The 15,420-nt window shown below is 39.2% G+C and overlaps 1 protein-coding gene across 21 annotated transcripts in view; it reads right to left on the bottom strand.

Annotated features, from left to right (window-relative positions):
- Positions 1-2,570: 2,570 nt before the first annotated feature.
- Positions 2,571-15,420, bottom strand: part of BAZ2B (bromodomain adjacent to zinc finger domain 2B) — a 252,927-nt gene continuing 240,077 nt past the window's right edge. For 20 of the 21 annotated variants that reach the window (XM_070422897.1, XM_070422903.1, XM_070422899.1 and 17 more), the window contains 4 exons: positions 13,993-14,139; positions 8,071-8,339; positions 7,684-7,827; positions 2,571-4,027 (listed from right to left, as the gene is read on the bottom strand). In XM_070422897.1, the coding sequence (XP_070278998.1) occupies positions 3,874-4,027; positions 7,684-7,827; positions 8,071-8,339; positions 13,993-14,139 (714 nt within the window). In that variant the 3' untranslated portion in view covers positions 2,571-3,873. Of the gene's footprint in view, positions 4,028-7,683; positions 7,828-8,070; positions 8,340-13,992; positions 14,140-15,420 lie in introns of those variants that run through there. The other variant, XM_070422919.1, reaches the window with a different exon arrangement.

Below are 15,420 nucleotides of genomic sequence, written 5' to 3'. Positions count from 1 at the left end.
GAAGGGACCAAGCCTGAAAGGGAGGGCAGTTGGGGAGGACCCAGGCCTGCAGCGGAGGGCAGTTGTGGGAGACCAGCCCTGCGGGGAGGGCAGTTGGGGGCAACCGGGCCTGCAGGGGAGCACAGTTGGGGGGGACCAGCCCTGCAGAGGAGGGCAGTTGTGGGGGGACCAGGCCTGCAGGGGAGGGCAGTTGGGGGCAACCAGGCCTGCAGGGGAGGGCAATTGGGAGCAACCGGGCCTGCAGGGGAGCACAGTTGGGGGGGACCAGCCCTGCAGGGGAGCACAGTTGGGGGGGGACCAGCCCTGCAGGGAAGGGAAGTTGGGGGCAACCAGGCCTGCAGGGGAGGGCAATTGGGAGCAACCGGGCTTGCAGGGGAGCACAGTTAGGGGGGACCAGCCCTGCAGGGGAGGGCAGTTGGGGGGGACCAGGCCAGCAGGGGAGGGCAGTTTCAGGCAATTGTGCCAGCAGGGGAGCAGTTATGCGTCGATCAGGCTGGCAGGGGAGTGATTAGGGCAGTGGTCGGCAAACTGCGGCTCGTGAGCCACATGTGGCTCTTTGGCCCCTTGAGTGTGGCCACAAAGTTTCAATCGCACTGTACGTGCACGCCCACACTGACGGGGCTGCAGTTTACTGACCACTGGGTTAGGGGCAATCAGGCAGGCAGGCAGGTGAGCGGTTGGGAGCCAGCAGTCCTGGATTGTGAGAGGGATGTCCCAGATTGGAGAGAGTGCAGGCTGGGCTGAGGGACACCCCCCCCCCCCCCCCGCACGAATTTCATGCACCGGGCCTCTAGTATCTAGATAGAACAATAATTTCAAAAGGCAAATCAAAGTTGAAGCTGCTAATATGACTAGAGAAACTGCTTGATAGTTTTGAAACACATTACTCAAATTCAAACTCTGTAATTAATTATTAGGGAAAAATAATCCAAACAAACAGTGAACATCGGTTGGGAGGTGGGGAAAACGAATCCTCCTACACTGCTTGTTGAGGTGTAAAGTGGTCGCCTGGAGAGTGCAGAGCCTCCTTACATAAGATCCTAGAGAAACTGGCCACAGCAACAAATTACGCAAAACTGAGTGGCTTAAAACAATAACAAACCTTCATTATCTCATCTTTTTTTGTGGGTCAGGAATTCAGGAGTGGCCTAGTTGGGTAGTTTTGGCTAAGGGTCTCTTGTGAAGTTGCAGTCAAGATGTCGGTGGGGGCTCCAGTCATCTGAATGTTTGCCTTGGGCTGAAGGGTCTTCTTCTAAGATGCCACAGTCGCATTGTTGGTGAGTTGGTGCTAGGTATTGGCTATCCCTTAGGGGTGCTACAACATTCTCATAATATAGTAATTGGCTTTAACCAAGGATATCTTATTTTTTAAATTTTTAAAAAATGTTTTTATTGATTTCAGAAAGAGGAAGGGAGAGAGAGAGATAGAAACATAAATGATGAGAGAATCATCAATCAGCTGCCTCCTGCACACCCCCTACTGGGGATTGAGCTCGTATTCCAGAGCATTTGCCCTGACTGGGAATCGAACTGTAACCTCCTGGTTCATAGGTTGACATTCAAACACTGAGCCACACTTGCTGGGCAGGATATCTTATTTTTAAAAGAAAATGATCACTCTTGAAAAATTGTTCTTTTGTGTGTGTGTGTGTGTTTTATTTCTCAGTATAAGCCTCTCAAACAACAGACGTTATCATCAAATAAGCCACTTATGTACCATCTAATATAAATTACCATAAGCATGTATCATCCCTAAGGCAAAAAGCCCTCCTGAAGAAGACGCCCCAGGAAGCATCTGGCGGTTCTATAAACACAAAACCAAAGACTTTTTTCATAGCACCACATTGTGTCCTGCTCCACATGGTATTTTTTTGATTAAGCACCAGCCCCTTAAGGCATCACCACAATATTTGCTTAACAGAAACTGACATATTTACATAATAACAGCTGATTTTTATGTAAGTCTTCACAAACAGTCTAGGGATTTTAGAAAATACTCTGTGGCTTTGAAGCATTTTCAATTTAAGAATATTTTCTTCAAAACTTTTTTATTCTCCCTTCACCATTAAAAGCCATTTTCTAAGAACTTTATCTAAGGGCCACTTCTGCACTAAGCAACAGGCTCCATAAGGCCGCGCCTGAGTCTGTCGTGTTCGCCGTGATTCCAGAGCCCAGCAAGGTGTCATGTCACTTCTCATGAATGCTGCACTTCGTGTCTCATGACTTATTAGACTAATTTATATGATCGAAATTTCTTAGGGGTCATGGGGTTATGTGTCTACCAATAGAGACATTTCTCTTATCATAACAACACCTTAAAATTTATTTTAATATTTTCATATTGAAAATGTAGAAAACCAACAACCAACAACCACAATAAAACATGGTCCAGAGAGTTTCAGAGATTCATGAAAGTTCTATCACGTGACTTAATACCGCCCCACGTTCCCCCAGCTCAATGTTCTTTGAACCACACTCTGCTGCTCCTCCCTTATGATTCTATAAAAATCAAATTTAAATTAATTGATTTTTGGAAAGACTATATTTTCAGATTAAGAAAAACTAAAAGCTAGTTTGTAAAAGTTTTTTATTGTATCCGTGCCACACATAGTAGTGAAAAATAACACTCCTAAAAAAAAGAATGCTACCTTTTCCACAACATTTTATTTTAAATAAAACTTCAAGTACTCTTACATAGATACAAAAAAAAGTCTGATCTATTTGCCTCCAACAGGCCACCACAACACACAGTAGATAAAACACAGTGGTTACAAATGTCTTTTAAATTTATTTCTGAGGCAAGGCAAATGGGAGGGAAATGTTTCTATGAAAAAATACTGTGTGTGTAGGAAATTGTCACAATTTTATTCCACATGGATACAAATGATTATACTTTAATTTAGGCCCTGGTGGCTTAAAATTATATAACAAAATAGAAAAATGGAAAACTAATATCCCCTACACCCTGTTTCAAAGGCAGGCACTACCAAGATCAAGGAGACGCCACAGTGTTGGTAGAGGATAATTACTGTACAAGCTGTAGAGCTGTAATTACCTTCAGACTAAAATAAAATGCTACAGTCCTTCTAAGGCATAAACAATAATGTCTGCAAACAATATATACACATAATACATATTTAAAGCAAGACTTAATATAAACAATAATGAACAGTATATACATGTCAACTTTTCTTCACTGTCTTGAAATACAATTTAACTACACAAGTGATGCAGCAACATATATATATATATAAATGTACTTGTAACTCTACAGTAAAGTTTATTTTTGGTGCTTTTATAGCACATCAGTGTAAACAGTTTAACTTGGCTTTGTTTTATATTTTAAAACATTCCTTGTTGTATTTTCAAGATTTAAAGCAATTTACTAGTTCTTCCTTTTCACAGAAAACGAAGATTCTGGATGTGGTTTAATCATAAATAATTCATAAAATTAAATACATTCACTAAAAAATAAACTACAAAGTAAAAAAATGAAAAATAGATATTTATTGAGAGGGAAAGGAGAACCATTTCCCACGTTAGAGCTCTGGTGTTGAATATTCAGTGCGATTTGATATATTTTAATTGCTATTGCACTATAACACCCTTTCCTTTGAAAATTCTTTGGGTGTGCTTCCCTGTTCTACCTAAATTAGCTGATAAATCACACAAACCAATAACCAAGGGCCTTGGTTGTTGTAGGAGTGAAGCCTTTAAAAATGGTATCATTCTTCTGATACTTTTTTTTTTTTGATACTTATTTTAAGGAAAAAAAGTCATTATATATGTGCCTTGCACATTTATGTAAATTCAGTTCACATTGCTGGTCTCATTTGTCCTTGTTTAAAAGGAAAGAAAAGAGAGATTATAACTTCAGCTCACTTTGAAAGTATCTGTCCACTTTTTTTCAAAATACTTCCTCATACTGTGGCCAGCTCTGCCTATGTCAGAATCATCTTCATTAAATGTTTCACAGTTGTCAAACACAAGCCTGACATCCAGAGCAAAGTACTCAGGGCTCGGATACCTGAAAGAAAACACATGACTTAGAGGTTGCTTTTGTAGGGTGGTTTTGTTTTGTAACCAAATAAAGCGGTAATAAAAGGTAAAATAAAAAGGAAAACTAAAAGGGAAAAGAAAAAGATTAGGATACCTGCATTTAAAGTGATAGAAAACATATTATACCCTCTTATACATGGAATATGTAAAATAATTGCATGTGGTCTGAACCACATAGGATTTAAAGACAGATGAAATGGAAAAACAGATTTCTCTGAAAAACAAGATAAATTTCAACTTACTAGCATTTCCCCCACATCCAATTTCCTGGTTTACCTATATCACAATTCTGTTATAGGACTCTTCCCATTTGATTCATTTATTAACACCTCTGACCAACTGTATCGCTCATAGTACCCCTATTGTTCACATTCAAAATATCTGCACTAGATATAAGTGCTTCCTATGCACTGTCAACATGGTACTTGCCCTGTGCCTTCTACATACACCCCATTTCTCTTCTTCTCTCTTTAAATATACTACTGTGCTCAAGTATTGGGAGTATGATGATCCAAAAAAAGCATGTGCTGCCCCTTCACCCAAGATAGCATTATGAGGACCTGGCTTTCAGTCAGCAACATTGTGGCTCAGTGCTTTTTTAGTGGGAGAGCCCACTTCTCTTTTTCTGTACGAACATGAGGAAGAGAACACAAGAGTGAATGAATCTGCCTGAACTTATTGGTAAGAAAGGAGTGGTTTGTTTCAGGGCTTATGGAAATTCAAATTTAAATGAATTCCAACTTATGATAAGCTAGTACTAAGATAACTTTCCCATTATAAATACCTTAGCAACACACACTAAAGCTCTGAGCAACCTGATAAAAGTGGAGGTATTTTTTTGATGAAATAACTTGTACAGTTTCCACTCCCTTCTTTTTTTATGTGCGATAATAAAAGAAATAGAATTTTTTTTTCTGTAATGAGCTCACAGAGTTAATTCAGGCCTTATTTATAACCTTATCCATTTCCTGTTCTTCTTGGAATTATTTTTTTATTGAGTTGAAATTCACATAACACAAAATTAACCACTTTAAGGTACACAATTCAGTGGCATTTAGTACATTCACAATACTGTCCTATCACCACCTCTATCTAGTTCCAAAGCACATTGTCCATTAAGCAGTCTCTCCCCATTCCTCCCTATTTCCACCTCCAGGCAAGCACCCATCTGTGCTCTGGAAATTTCTCATAAATGGAATCATATAACGTGTATAATTCATATACAACAGTTTAAAGCTGTAGGCTGTTCCTTACCATAGGAAAGGTTAATGATTAATGCTAGGGAGACTGGAATCCCAGAGAGAATTCTAGGCAATGTTCGGGGTGAGATAAAGGCAACCCCACTCTATGCCCTTCTTTTATAGAAGAATGGGCACTGATGAAACCCAGCAGTTTTCATTAAAGTAGGCCCTTCCAGGAACCCTCACTGTTCTATCCACTTCTAGTTTAAAAATATGAAATACTGTTTGTGGGTTTTGGTTCCAACTCATTGGGTTGGGTTTAACTGAACAATTCACGCTAGAGGAGACTGAATCCACTGAATCTTGCCTCTCACACAGTTGGCATCACAAACAGGATTGGAACAGACTGTTTCTCTGCCTGTCTCCGTGTGATCTCCTCCATTCACCAGGATTCATTCTCAAAAGGGAACTCTGATTATATAGCTCTTTTGGTAACTTTGTCTTAATGCCTAAGTCTGTTTGTTTGGGAGGTTTGGAGGTTGAGGTTCATCTTCTCCAGGAATTCAAAGAATCATGGAAGTTAGAGTCATGAGTTACTTTAAACATGGTCAAGTCTCTCTGTGTACATCTTATCCTGGCATGGGGATTTTAAAGTCCATTGTACTATCCCATAAACACCCAATTATTTGGACAGACAGAAAAAGCAAGAGAACTAGTCCATATCTATACATTTTGCTGTTTGGTTCACATTAGAGCCAATAGTTTTAATGATTATAAATGTTTTCTGATTTTATAATGTTTTCTGGGCAGGTCCTTTCTATAATAAAAAAACAACCACAATCCTTTGAAAGACTGACATTTCAATCTTCAAAGAAATAAAGTAGTCATTTGGTCAATCTAGTAAATCATTTTATATGAGAGGGACACTCATTACCCGTTAAGTTCTACTCAACTCTTCTAAATTGAATGTAAATTATGGAGCATGGTGATTTTCACCAAAGGAATGCCAGGAAGAACTAAATAATATCCTATATAATAAAGAGGTGATATGCAAATTGACCATCACACCCTCGCACAAAGATGGCCACCCCTATGAGTTCACAAGATGGCCAGGCCCATGTCATCACAAGATGGCCACCATAAGATGGCCGGCAGGGGAGGGCAGTTGTGGGTGGTCAGGCTAGCAAGGGAGGGAGGGCAGTTAGGGGCAACCAGGCCTGCAGGGGAGGGCAGTTGGGGGAAATAGGGCTGGCAGGGGAGCAGTTAGGTGTCAATCAGGCTGGCAGGGGAGTGGTTAGGGGGTGATCAGGCTGGCAGGCAGAAGCAGTTAGGGGCAATCAGGCAGGCAGATAGGCGAGCAGTTGGGAGCCAGCAGTCCCAGATTGTGAAAGGGATATCCAACTGCTGGTTTAGGCCCAATCCCACAGGGCCTAAACGGGCAGTCGGACATCCCCTGAGGGGTCCCAGATTGGAGCAGGTGCAGGCTGGGCTGAGGACACCCTCCCCCCCCCGCCCCTCAGTGTACGAATTTTGTGCACCAGGCCTCTACAATTACACTACAATTTGTATTTATTCTTTCAATGTAAAGTTCCTTCTTTCTCCATATTTTCTGTGACTTTGCCAGAAGTGATGGGCATGAGCTATATTAAGCTAAACCAGGGTATGGGAAGAAAGGGAGCAGGGAAGGGGTAAGAAAATACAGCTCACAGACGCTGGCCATGCACATGTGGTTGCCTGTGTGTGGGCTTATTCTGTCAAGTGAACAGCCTCATTCTTGTGGCTCCAAGATGGGCCAGCATCAAGAGCTAGTTAAATTCCATTAACAGTTGCTACTCTGGCAGGAGCCTGAGGTGGTCTAAGATCATGAACTGTGGCCAGTAAGTTACTCTTCAAACAGGGCCACAAAGAGAATATGGTAGAAAGGAGCAAATAATAGTTTTGTTCCACACTTAAAATACATGTTTTTGGAATCCTCCAATAACTCATAATTAAGTTTTAATACTTAAATTTTCCAATGATCTCCTTTCCCTACATATAATAATCTGACAACATTACAGGATCAATTTTTATTAAATCCACATGAGACGATGTCAACACTCCACTGATGCCCAAAAGAAGCTCCAGCTCACACATTACTAACTTACTGTGGGAGGCTTTCTCCATACTTTTCTTCTCCTCCCAGGTGGAGTTTAGTGCCCTTCCAATGTCAAAAGCAGCTTTTTAATTATTTAAATAATTGTTATTGACTTGTCATCCATACCATATCACTCTAACCAAACACCACCACCACCACCACCACACACACACACACACACCCTCCAAAATCAGGGCTTCTGTCTTTGCTGTAAGTTAATGTATTTTTGGCTCAGTAGAAAATTACCTAGAAAATTATCTAGCACATATCAAGCATTCAATAAATATTGAACTGAAATGGTTTACTTACTGTCCACTACTTAATTTCTCTCTAATTGTTGAAAAATCCATAGGCTTCTTAATAACTTTCTTATAACCAGGAACAAGTTTCAAGTTTACAGGAAGTAGAAAAGGCCATGCATCCTCATGAGTTTCCATTTCAGTGAGGATCATACTAAAGAGAATAATGTTTGAAATCAATATCTATGCTGTAGAATTATCTATTTTTATTAAAAATGTAACTTTTATAATCTTTCAAGAAGACCAATGCAAATTAATTTATTAAAAGAGGTAAAAGAATACATTTACTTGTACTATAGACGTTTATATTTTCCAATTTATACAAGTTGTGAGAAGGTCGCTAAACAAATAAAATGAGATATTATGAATATGTAGTGCATAGCAACTGAAATAATACCTGCAAAGAGCTAGGTCCTTGGAATCATCTTGTTTAGGTTTCTTAATAGAAGAAGCAAAGCTTTCTTGCTTTGACAAGTTCATGGAAGTGCTTTCCTCCATTTTCCTCTTTTTCAGGTCTTTGTTTCCTCTTTTCAGTGAACTGCTTGCAGATGCAGAGTCTTCATCTTCAGTATCCCCTGTCAAAGGTCCTTTCTTTGCTTTCTTTGAATCACTAGTCTTTTTTCCTTTGACATGAAGTTTTTTGAATTTTAGAGTTTGACCACTTGCCTTTAATAAAAAAAAAAGTAAATGAGGTAGGAAGTTAATAATTTTATTATTTTCAAAAGAGATCTTCAAATTTGTTCTCTTATAATAAGGCTGAAAAATCTATCCTAAGAAATCTTAAAACGTGAAGACACTGATTTCAGGGTAACCCACCTTTACTACAGAACTTATCAGCAGTGTTCCTTTAATCTAGATCACTCAGTCACTTGTTTAAAGATACAAAAAGACTATCTTTTTATTTATTTATTTAGTTCGTTAGTTATTGATTTCAGAAGGGAGGAAGAGGGGGAGAAAAACACTAGTGATGAGAATCATTGATGGGCTGCCTCCTGCATGCCCTCCACGGGGATCAAGCCTGCAACCCAGGCATGTGCCCCAACCTGGAACCAAACTGTGACCTCCTGGTTCGTAGGTCAACGCTCAACCACTGAGCCCCATCAGCTAGGCCAAAAGTACTATCTTTTAAAGCACAATATAATTTTAAAAAATATATATATTTTATTGATTTTTTTACAGAGAGGAAGGGGAAGGAATAGAGAGTTAGAAACATCGATGAGAGAGGAACATCGATCAGCTGCCTCCTGCACGCCCCCTACTGGGGATGTGCCCGCAACCAAGGTACATGCCCTTGACCGGAATCGAACCTGGGACCCTTCAGTCCGCAGGCTGACGCTCTATCCACTGAGCCAAACTGGCTAGGGCAAAGCACAATATAATTAAGAACAAGGATGAATAGAAATAAAAATATAAAGCTTATTAATAAGAAAGTTTGAAAAGGTAATTAGAAAGCTAGGCCAAGACATAAAAAATAGCTCATGAATTACCCAATAGAGAAAAAGTCCTGTGTAAGATCAAATCTACTGGAAATTGATTTTTTTTTTTTTCTGGATAAAGAAAAAAAATGCATTTGCTATAAAAAGAGAATTCCACAAACTTGTGTTCTGAGGTATGAACCAAGAGGTGGTGAAGGCTAAGGAAGAAAAAGAAAAGACGTCTGTTTTGAGGAAAACAATAAAGAAATATTAAATAGATTATATTTGGAATCAAAGCATGTGAAATTTCAGCTAGGACTCTGTCAGTAACTAGCTATGGGACTTTGTACAAAAATATGTACAAGGCCCTGTTTTCCTCATCTATAAAATAAGGTAAACAACACAATTGGTAAGGTCATTCAAACTCTCAAATTACATGAAGGAAAATCTCAATGTGGCCTTATGCAATCTAACTGAAAATGCAGGCAGTGCATTGATGTAACAATGAACACACCAACCCAATTTAGAACAGGAAAATAAGATGGAATTTTGAGTTGAGTATTATAATAAATATAATATGTAAGAGAAAAGTGATATGCAATATCACTGCTAATGTATGGGTTTTGTTTTGATTTTCCAGAATAGTGTTTACCCTCTTTTAAAAAATTATTTCATCTTTTACCCATACTGTTAAGTCTTAGAATGCAGAGTCAATATTTAATCTAGCCATAATTTAAAGTTGGCTGTATTTCTGCAATAAATTTGGCCAGAAACATTTCTTTGTAGTTCATATCAATTTCTTTGAGAATTTCATGATCTCTTCTAGCAGCACTTTTTAAAAAATTTCTCTTAATTAAGCAATTAAAAATATTTGGTTCTAGGGAACACTTTGTAAATTATATGATTCTCTAACCGCTGTGCTGTACACCTGAAACTAATACAAAATAGTGTTGAATGCAATCTGTAATTGAAGAATAAAATTTAAAAAAATATTTAGTTCCCTATTGGTGGCTAAAAGTATGGTTGAGATATTTTAAATGACTAAAATAATAAAGCAAACCATGCCCTAGCTGGTTTGGCTCAATGGATAGAGTGTCGGCCTGCAGACTGAGGGGTCCCAGGTTCAATTCCGACCAATGGCACATGCCTGAGTTGCAGGCTTGATCCCCAGTGGGGGGCATGCAGGAGGCAGCCAATCAGTGACTCTCTCTCATCATTGATGTTTCTCTCTCCCCCTCTCCTTTCCTCTCTAAAATCAATAAAATGTATTTTAAAAAAATAATAAAGCAAACCATAAAACTAACACCTTCTTGATACCATATCAAAGAATCACTAACCCCTGTCACTAGCTGAAATAATTAAAATGTTTTACTAAGTCTCTTCTCCAATTATTTTATTAATTTTTATTCACAAAAATCTTACAGTTTTCATATAACACTGAGCTTTTAGCACTCTGAAATAATGAAAAAGAGAATATTTACTATAATGAGAAAAGACCATTTAATAAAAATTAAATTGTTACACTTAGTAACTAAGTTAGATTAAATTAAGTTGGATTGAATAAAAACCAAGAAAATTTCATAAATTATGGGCCAAAACTTCTAGTTCCTATTTGAGCTAAAATATTATTTGGGATAATATTCTAAGAAATTAATATAGTAAAAAAACACACCCATATTAAATTTAAACCAAAGAAGCAAAAGACTTTTTTGCTGTTTTTAAAAAAAACAATGAAGTCTTGTGTATTTCTTTAATAAATGATGTTTATCAGCTTACTGCTATAGACCATGCATATACACATACTTTCAAAAGTAAGCTTTTATACTACCACTCTGTTACCTGATTACTTTGTTCTGAGATAGAGATGCCTCCTAGCCACCCATTCTCTCTATCTTGTTAAGAACCCAAATTCAAAAAGGAACTTCAGTATGTCTTAAGCAGAACCTATTGAATTACACACACAAGAGCACATTTCTATTATGTTTGTCTATTTATACATCAGAAGTTGTGAACTGGTTGCTCACAGGCTGTAAACAGCCCATGTGTTGTTGTTTGGTTCATATAATGCTTGTGGAAATTCTGAATTTGTAGCCAACAGTTAACATTTGGGCAGACATGCATAAAAATCCCTAGTCCTGAAATACTGGTAGATTCTGCACACAGGTCTATATGATAACAATTGGCTGGGGTTGAATGGCGACTGTCCTATTTAAATGAGGGCATGGCCTTCCTGTTTGCCACAGTCCCAGCTCTTTTGTGTCATTTGCCTGGCTTTCGTAGACAATGCAATTTGAAACTTTTGTGTGTATGTGCTCATGAGTGTATATCAATATGTATATGTTTACATACATCTATTTGATTCTGTGGTTCTGTGATTATAAGTACAATAAAGCGTCTGTGTATATATTGGCATATACACACATACACATGGAGTAAAAATACTTAATTACAATGATGTATGCAGAAATAGCCATTTGAGAGTATAGAATAAATATTTGTAAGTGACAATGAATTACTGGAAAGATATTTTAAAATCTTAATTTAAAATCCTTATATCAAAATCAAATGCTCTAATATTTTTTATTGGTGTAAAAACATCATCTAATTCACTATATTTAAAAAACAAAAAAAGCAGTGGCTTAGAAAGCTGCATTTACCTAGAAGGGCTTGTATGAGATCATAAAACTTCTGTCTCCTAGTCTATTCCTTTGGTTATAGATAACCAAAATTCTAATTTACACATTTACTGAAAACAAAACCTCCTATAGCTTATCAGATGATATCTCTAACACTTAAACAGTGATTTGTTAATAATTCATATAGTATAGAGAAACTATCTACAACTTGAGTTATAAAATGAAAAAATAGTTTATGTACAACCAGTGAAGATAATCATTGGATTACACTTAACTATATATATAAAAGCCTAAGCGACTGTTAAGACTGGTTGACCGAACAACTGGTCAACTGAACAACTGGTCAACCGGTTGCTATGACCCGCACTGACTACCAGGGGCATATGCTCAACACAGGAGCTGCCCTCTGGTGGTCAGTGCGCTTCCACAGCCAACCTCCCACGGTCCCTCCCCCTAGCTGGCTGGCCAATCTCCCTCAGTCCCTCCCCGCTCCAGCTGGCCCTGAGCAGCCCGGTCGCTGACCAGGCCGAGGAACTCTACCCATGCACAAATTCATGCACCAGGCCTCTAGTATATAATAAAAATGATCAAATAATAAGAAATTAAAAAGTGCCATTTCTGCCCTAACCGGTTTGGCTCAGTGGATAGAGCGTCGGCCTGAGAAATCAAGGGTCCCAGGTTCGATTCCGGTCAAGGGCATGTACTTTGGTTGCGGACATATACCCAGTAGGGAGTGTGCAGGAGGCAGCTGATTGATGTTCCTCTCTCATCGATGTTTCTAACTCTCTATCCCTCTCCCTTCCTCTCTGTAAAAAATCAAAATATATTTTTTTTAAAATGCCATTTCCATTAGTAGTGAAAATGAGGCCATGTGGGACCCTCTGCTATTTTGTAAAATACAGTTTAACATAAACATGTTGCAGACTTTTGAAGTTATTAAAATTTTCACACTCCTGACCATATTTGGTCCTTACAAATGTCCATAAAGCAGATACTGTCCCTTTTTACAAATGATAACCTGAAGCTAAGAATGGCCAACCTCCTGGTCCCTCCCCTTGGCTGGCAGGTGCTGATCGCCTGACAGGGAACAGGGAACCAGGGGTGGGTGGCAGTGGACACTGGCCGTGCCAGGCCAAGGCGGGTGTGTGTGTGGGGGGGGTGGGGGGTGGGGGGTGGGACTGGCTGCCAGCAGCCGGAGTAAGGAAGACCCTGGCCGGCCAACCTCCGGGTCCCTGAAGGCTTTTGATAAACCTCTTTCTGGGGAGGCTTTCCCCTCCCCCTATACCCCCCTCCAGTGGTGCGCAATTCAAAGGCGCTAACCATGGAGCTGTGTGCCGCAGAGCCGCCCGATCTCTCTGTGCACCCAGTCAGATTGAGTCTGGTGCGCAGCGGGACGGAACACCCCGAGCCGCTGCCCGCAGGCGGGAAGCTGGAGTGGGTGGGGCGTGGACACAGGGACCTCAGAGCTGGCCCACCTGGGCCCTAGACCTCTGACCCCATTAACTGGGTCAGTGGTGGGTTGGAAAGTGACCCGGGAGGGTGAGGAAATGAAACTTGGGGCGAGTACCACGGGTGCAGTCCCCATGACCTTCCCCTCCCAGAATAATGAAGGCTCCCTAACCTCCCACGCGCCAAGAGATAAATGTGGATTCGCAGAGGCAGGCGCCCAAGGAGTTCAGCTGCGGGGATGAGAGGAGTTACTCACTTCTGACACCCCCACCCTTTGCTTTAAGGCTGCCTTCTCCTTCCCTAACACATGTTGCTTGAAGTACACGATGGTTTGTGTTTAGAGATGCGATAAACGTGGGGAAAGCAAAGTTTTGTGCTTTAGAACAAAAGAGCCTGGAGTCTTTGGGGGGGGGGGTCTCTCTCTCTCTCTCTCTCTCTCTCTCTCTCTCTCACACACACACACACACACACACACACACAACTTTTTCCTCCCCTCTTCCCTGGCCTGGCAAATCTTCACACAGAAAGTTAACCCTAGCTCCTCACTGGAATGGCCTCTGTTTTGTTTTTTTCTCTCACAAGGTTTTCTTCTAACCTCTAAACCTGCAGTCAGACATCCCCCGAGGGGTCCCGCATTGCGAGAGGGCGCAGGCCAGGCTGAGGGACACCCCCCCCCCCCGCCCCCCCCCCCCGCCCATGCACTATTTTCATTCATTGGGCCTCTAGTTGAACCATAATGTTACACACTTGAAACTTATAAAACATTATTAACCAATGTTACCTCAATTTAAAAAAAGGTTTCATTTTCATTGGTCTTACCTTAGCAATGCAAGCTGGACAAAACCAGTCCCCATCTGGTATAGTTGTAATCTTGGGTCTATGGCAGTAGGTGTGACAGCCTTTGTCACAGCCATCACAAAGGAGGAGCAGTTCTTCATTATCTCCCTTTCGACAGATTTGACAGTACTATAATACATGGAAAAGCATTTGATATTAGCACTCTGCTATGAATAATGCTTACTGGGATATTAAACAAACCGTCATTCCTAGTTTACATTAGTGATGAACATTCCGCTTGCTAACAAATATATAGTAGCCATACACATCTATGTATCTCTCGTTACACAGATATGGACCACATGACGGGTGAGCAGTTCAATTGGGGTAAATGCACATTTCAGGTACACTGCAAAGAACAAAGCTAGAGGTCGAGTGCCTGCACACATTTCAGAAGCATGTACACATTAACATATGAAATAATTAACATGACATCAGAGCACATAAAAGCAATGAATAGCTTTTAATACATGATGTTTTAATTTTTAAATATATTTCATCTTTTGCTTATCTTAGCATCCTCATGATATCCTGAGAAAGAAATAAGAGTTAATTTTTAAGAACAAAACTAGGTTAGCATTAGTATCAGAATTATACATAATATACATAACAAAAAATAGGTTCTTATATTTCGACTAAAGTATCCATCTATTTTTTTATGATTGATTAAAAAATGTGTCCAAACTAGGAAACTTTGGACATCAATCCAAATCAAACATGTGTCACAAATGTAGAAAATGGATCCTACAAAATGATTTCTTAGGGGAAAAAATCACACAATAAATTAAAGAATTTAAGAGGTCATGATTTTTTTTATAGAACTAAAAATAAATTATTTCTTCTGTTAAAAAAGTTTCTAATACCATTAAGAACTTTAACACATATAAAACGACTTTCCCCCATGCATACATATTCTGTATAACAAGTTTCACAAAGGAAAAGAAGGAAAGTTAAACAAGTAAAACTTTTAAGACAACTTTAAAAAATGTAAGTACTAACATTATATTTTGACATTTAGTTTATATCCCGTCATAGTAGAAAATGTCCTGCAACCGATATATTTAAAATGAAAACATTTAAACTGTAAATCATTTATACTGATGTATAATTATGTATTTGTATACTCTTAAAAACAAAGTAGCTTAACTGTTCAAACCTCATTTTTTATTCTCAATACAATTAATCAATTTGGGAAAGACTAAAATAGTCTTATATAACTCAAATATACATCAATGACAGCTTAAGAGTCTTATCAAAATGGCAGACATAGATTATTCAACTTAACAAATATCAAATATAGTGTGTCCCAAAAAATGCATGCATACTTTGAATAATTATTAATTCCAATGGGTTAAATCTGAAAAGAAACAAACATCAATTGAGCTATCGGCTGTTAAAGTGTGTATACAA

The sequence above is a fragment of the Myotis yumanensis genome, unplaced genomic scaffold (assembly GCF_028538775.1).
Source record: "Myotis yumanensis isolate MYYU_CA2020_CCGP unplaced genomic scaffold, mMyoYum1.0.hap1 SCAF_8, whole genome shotgun sequence".
Lineage (NCBI taxonomy): Eukaryota > Metazoa > Chordata > Mammalia > Chiroptera > Vespertilionidae > Myotis > Myotis yumanensis.
This window is presented reverse-complemented; position numbering and strand designations above follow the sequence as displayed.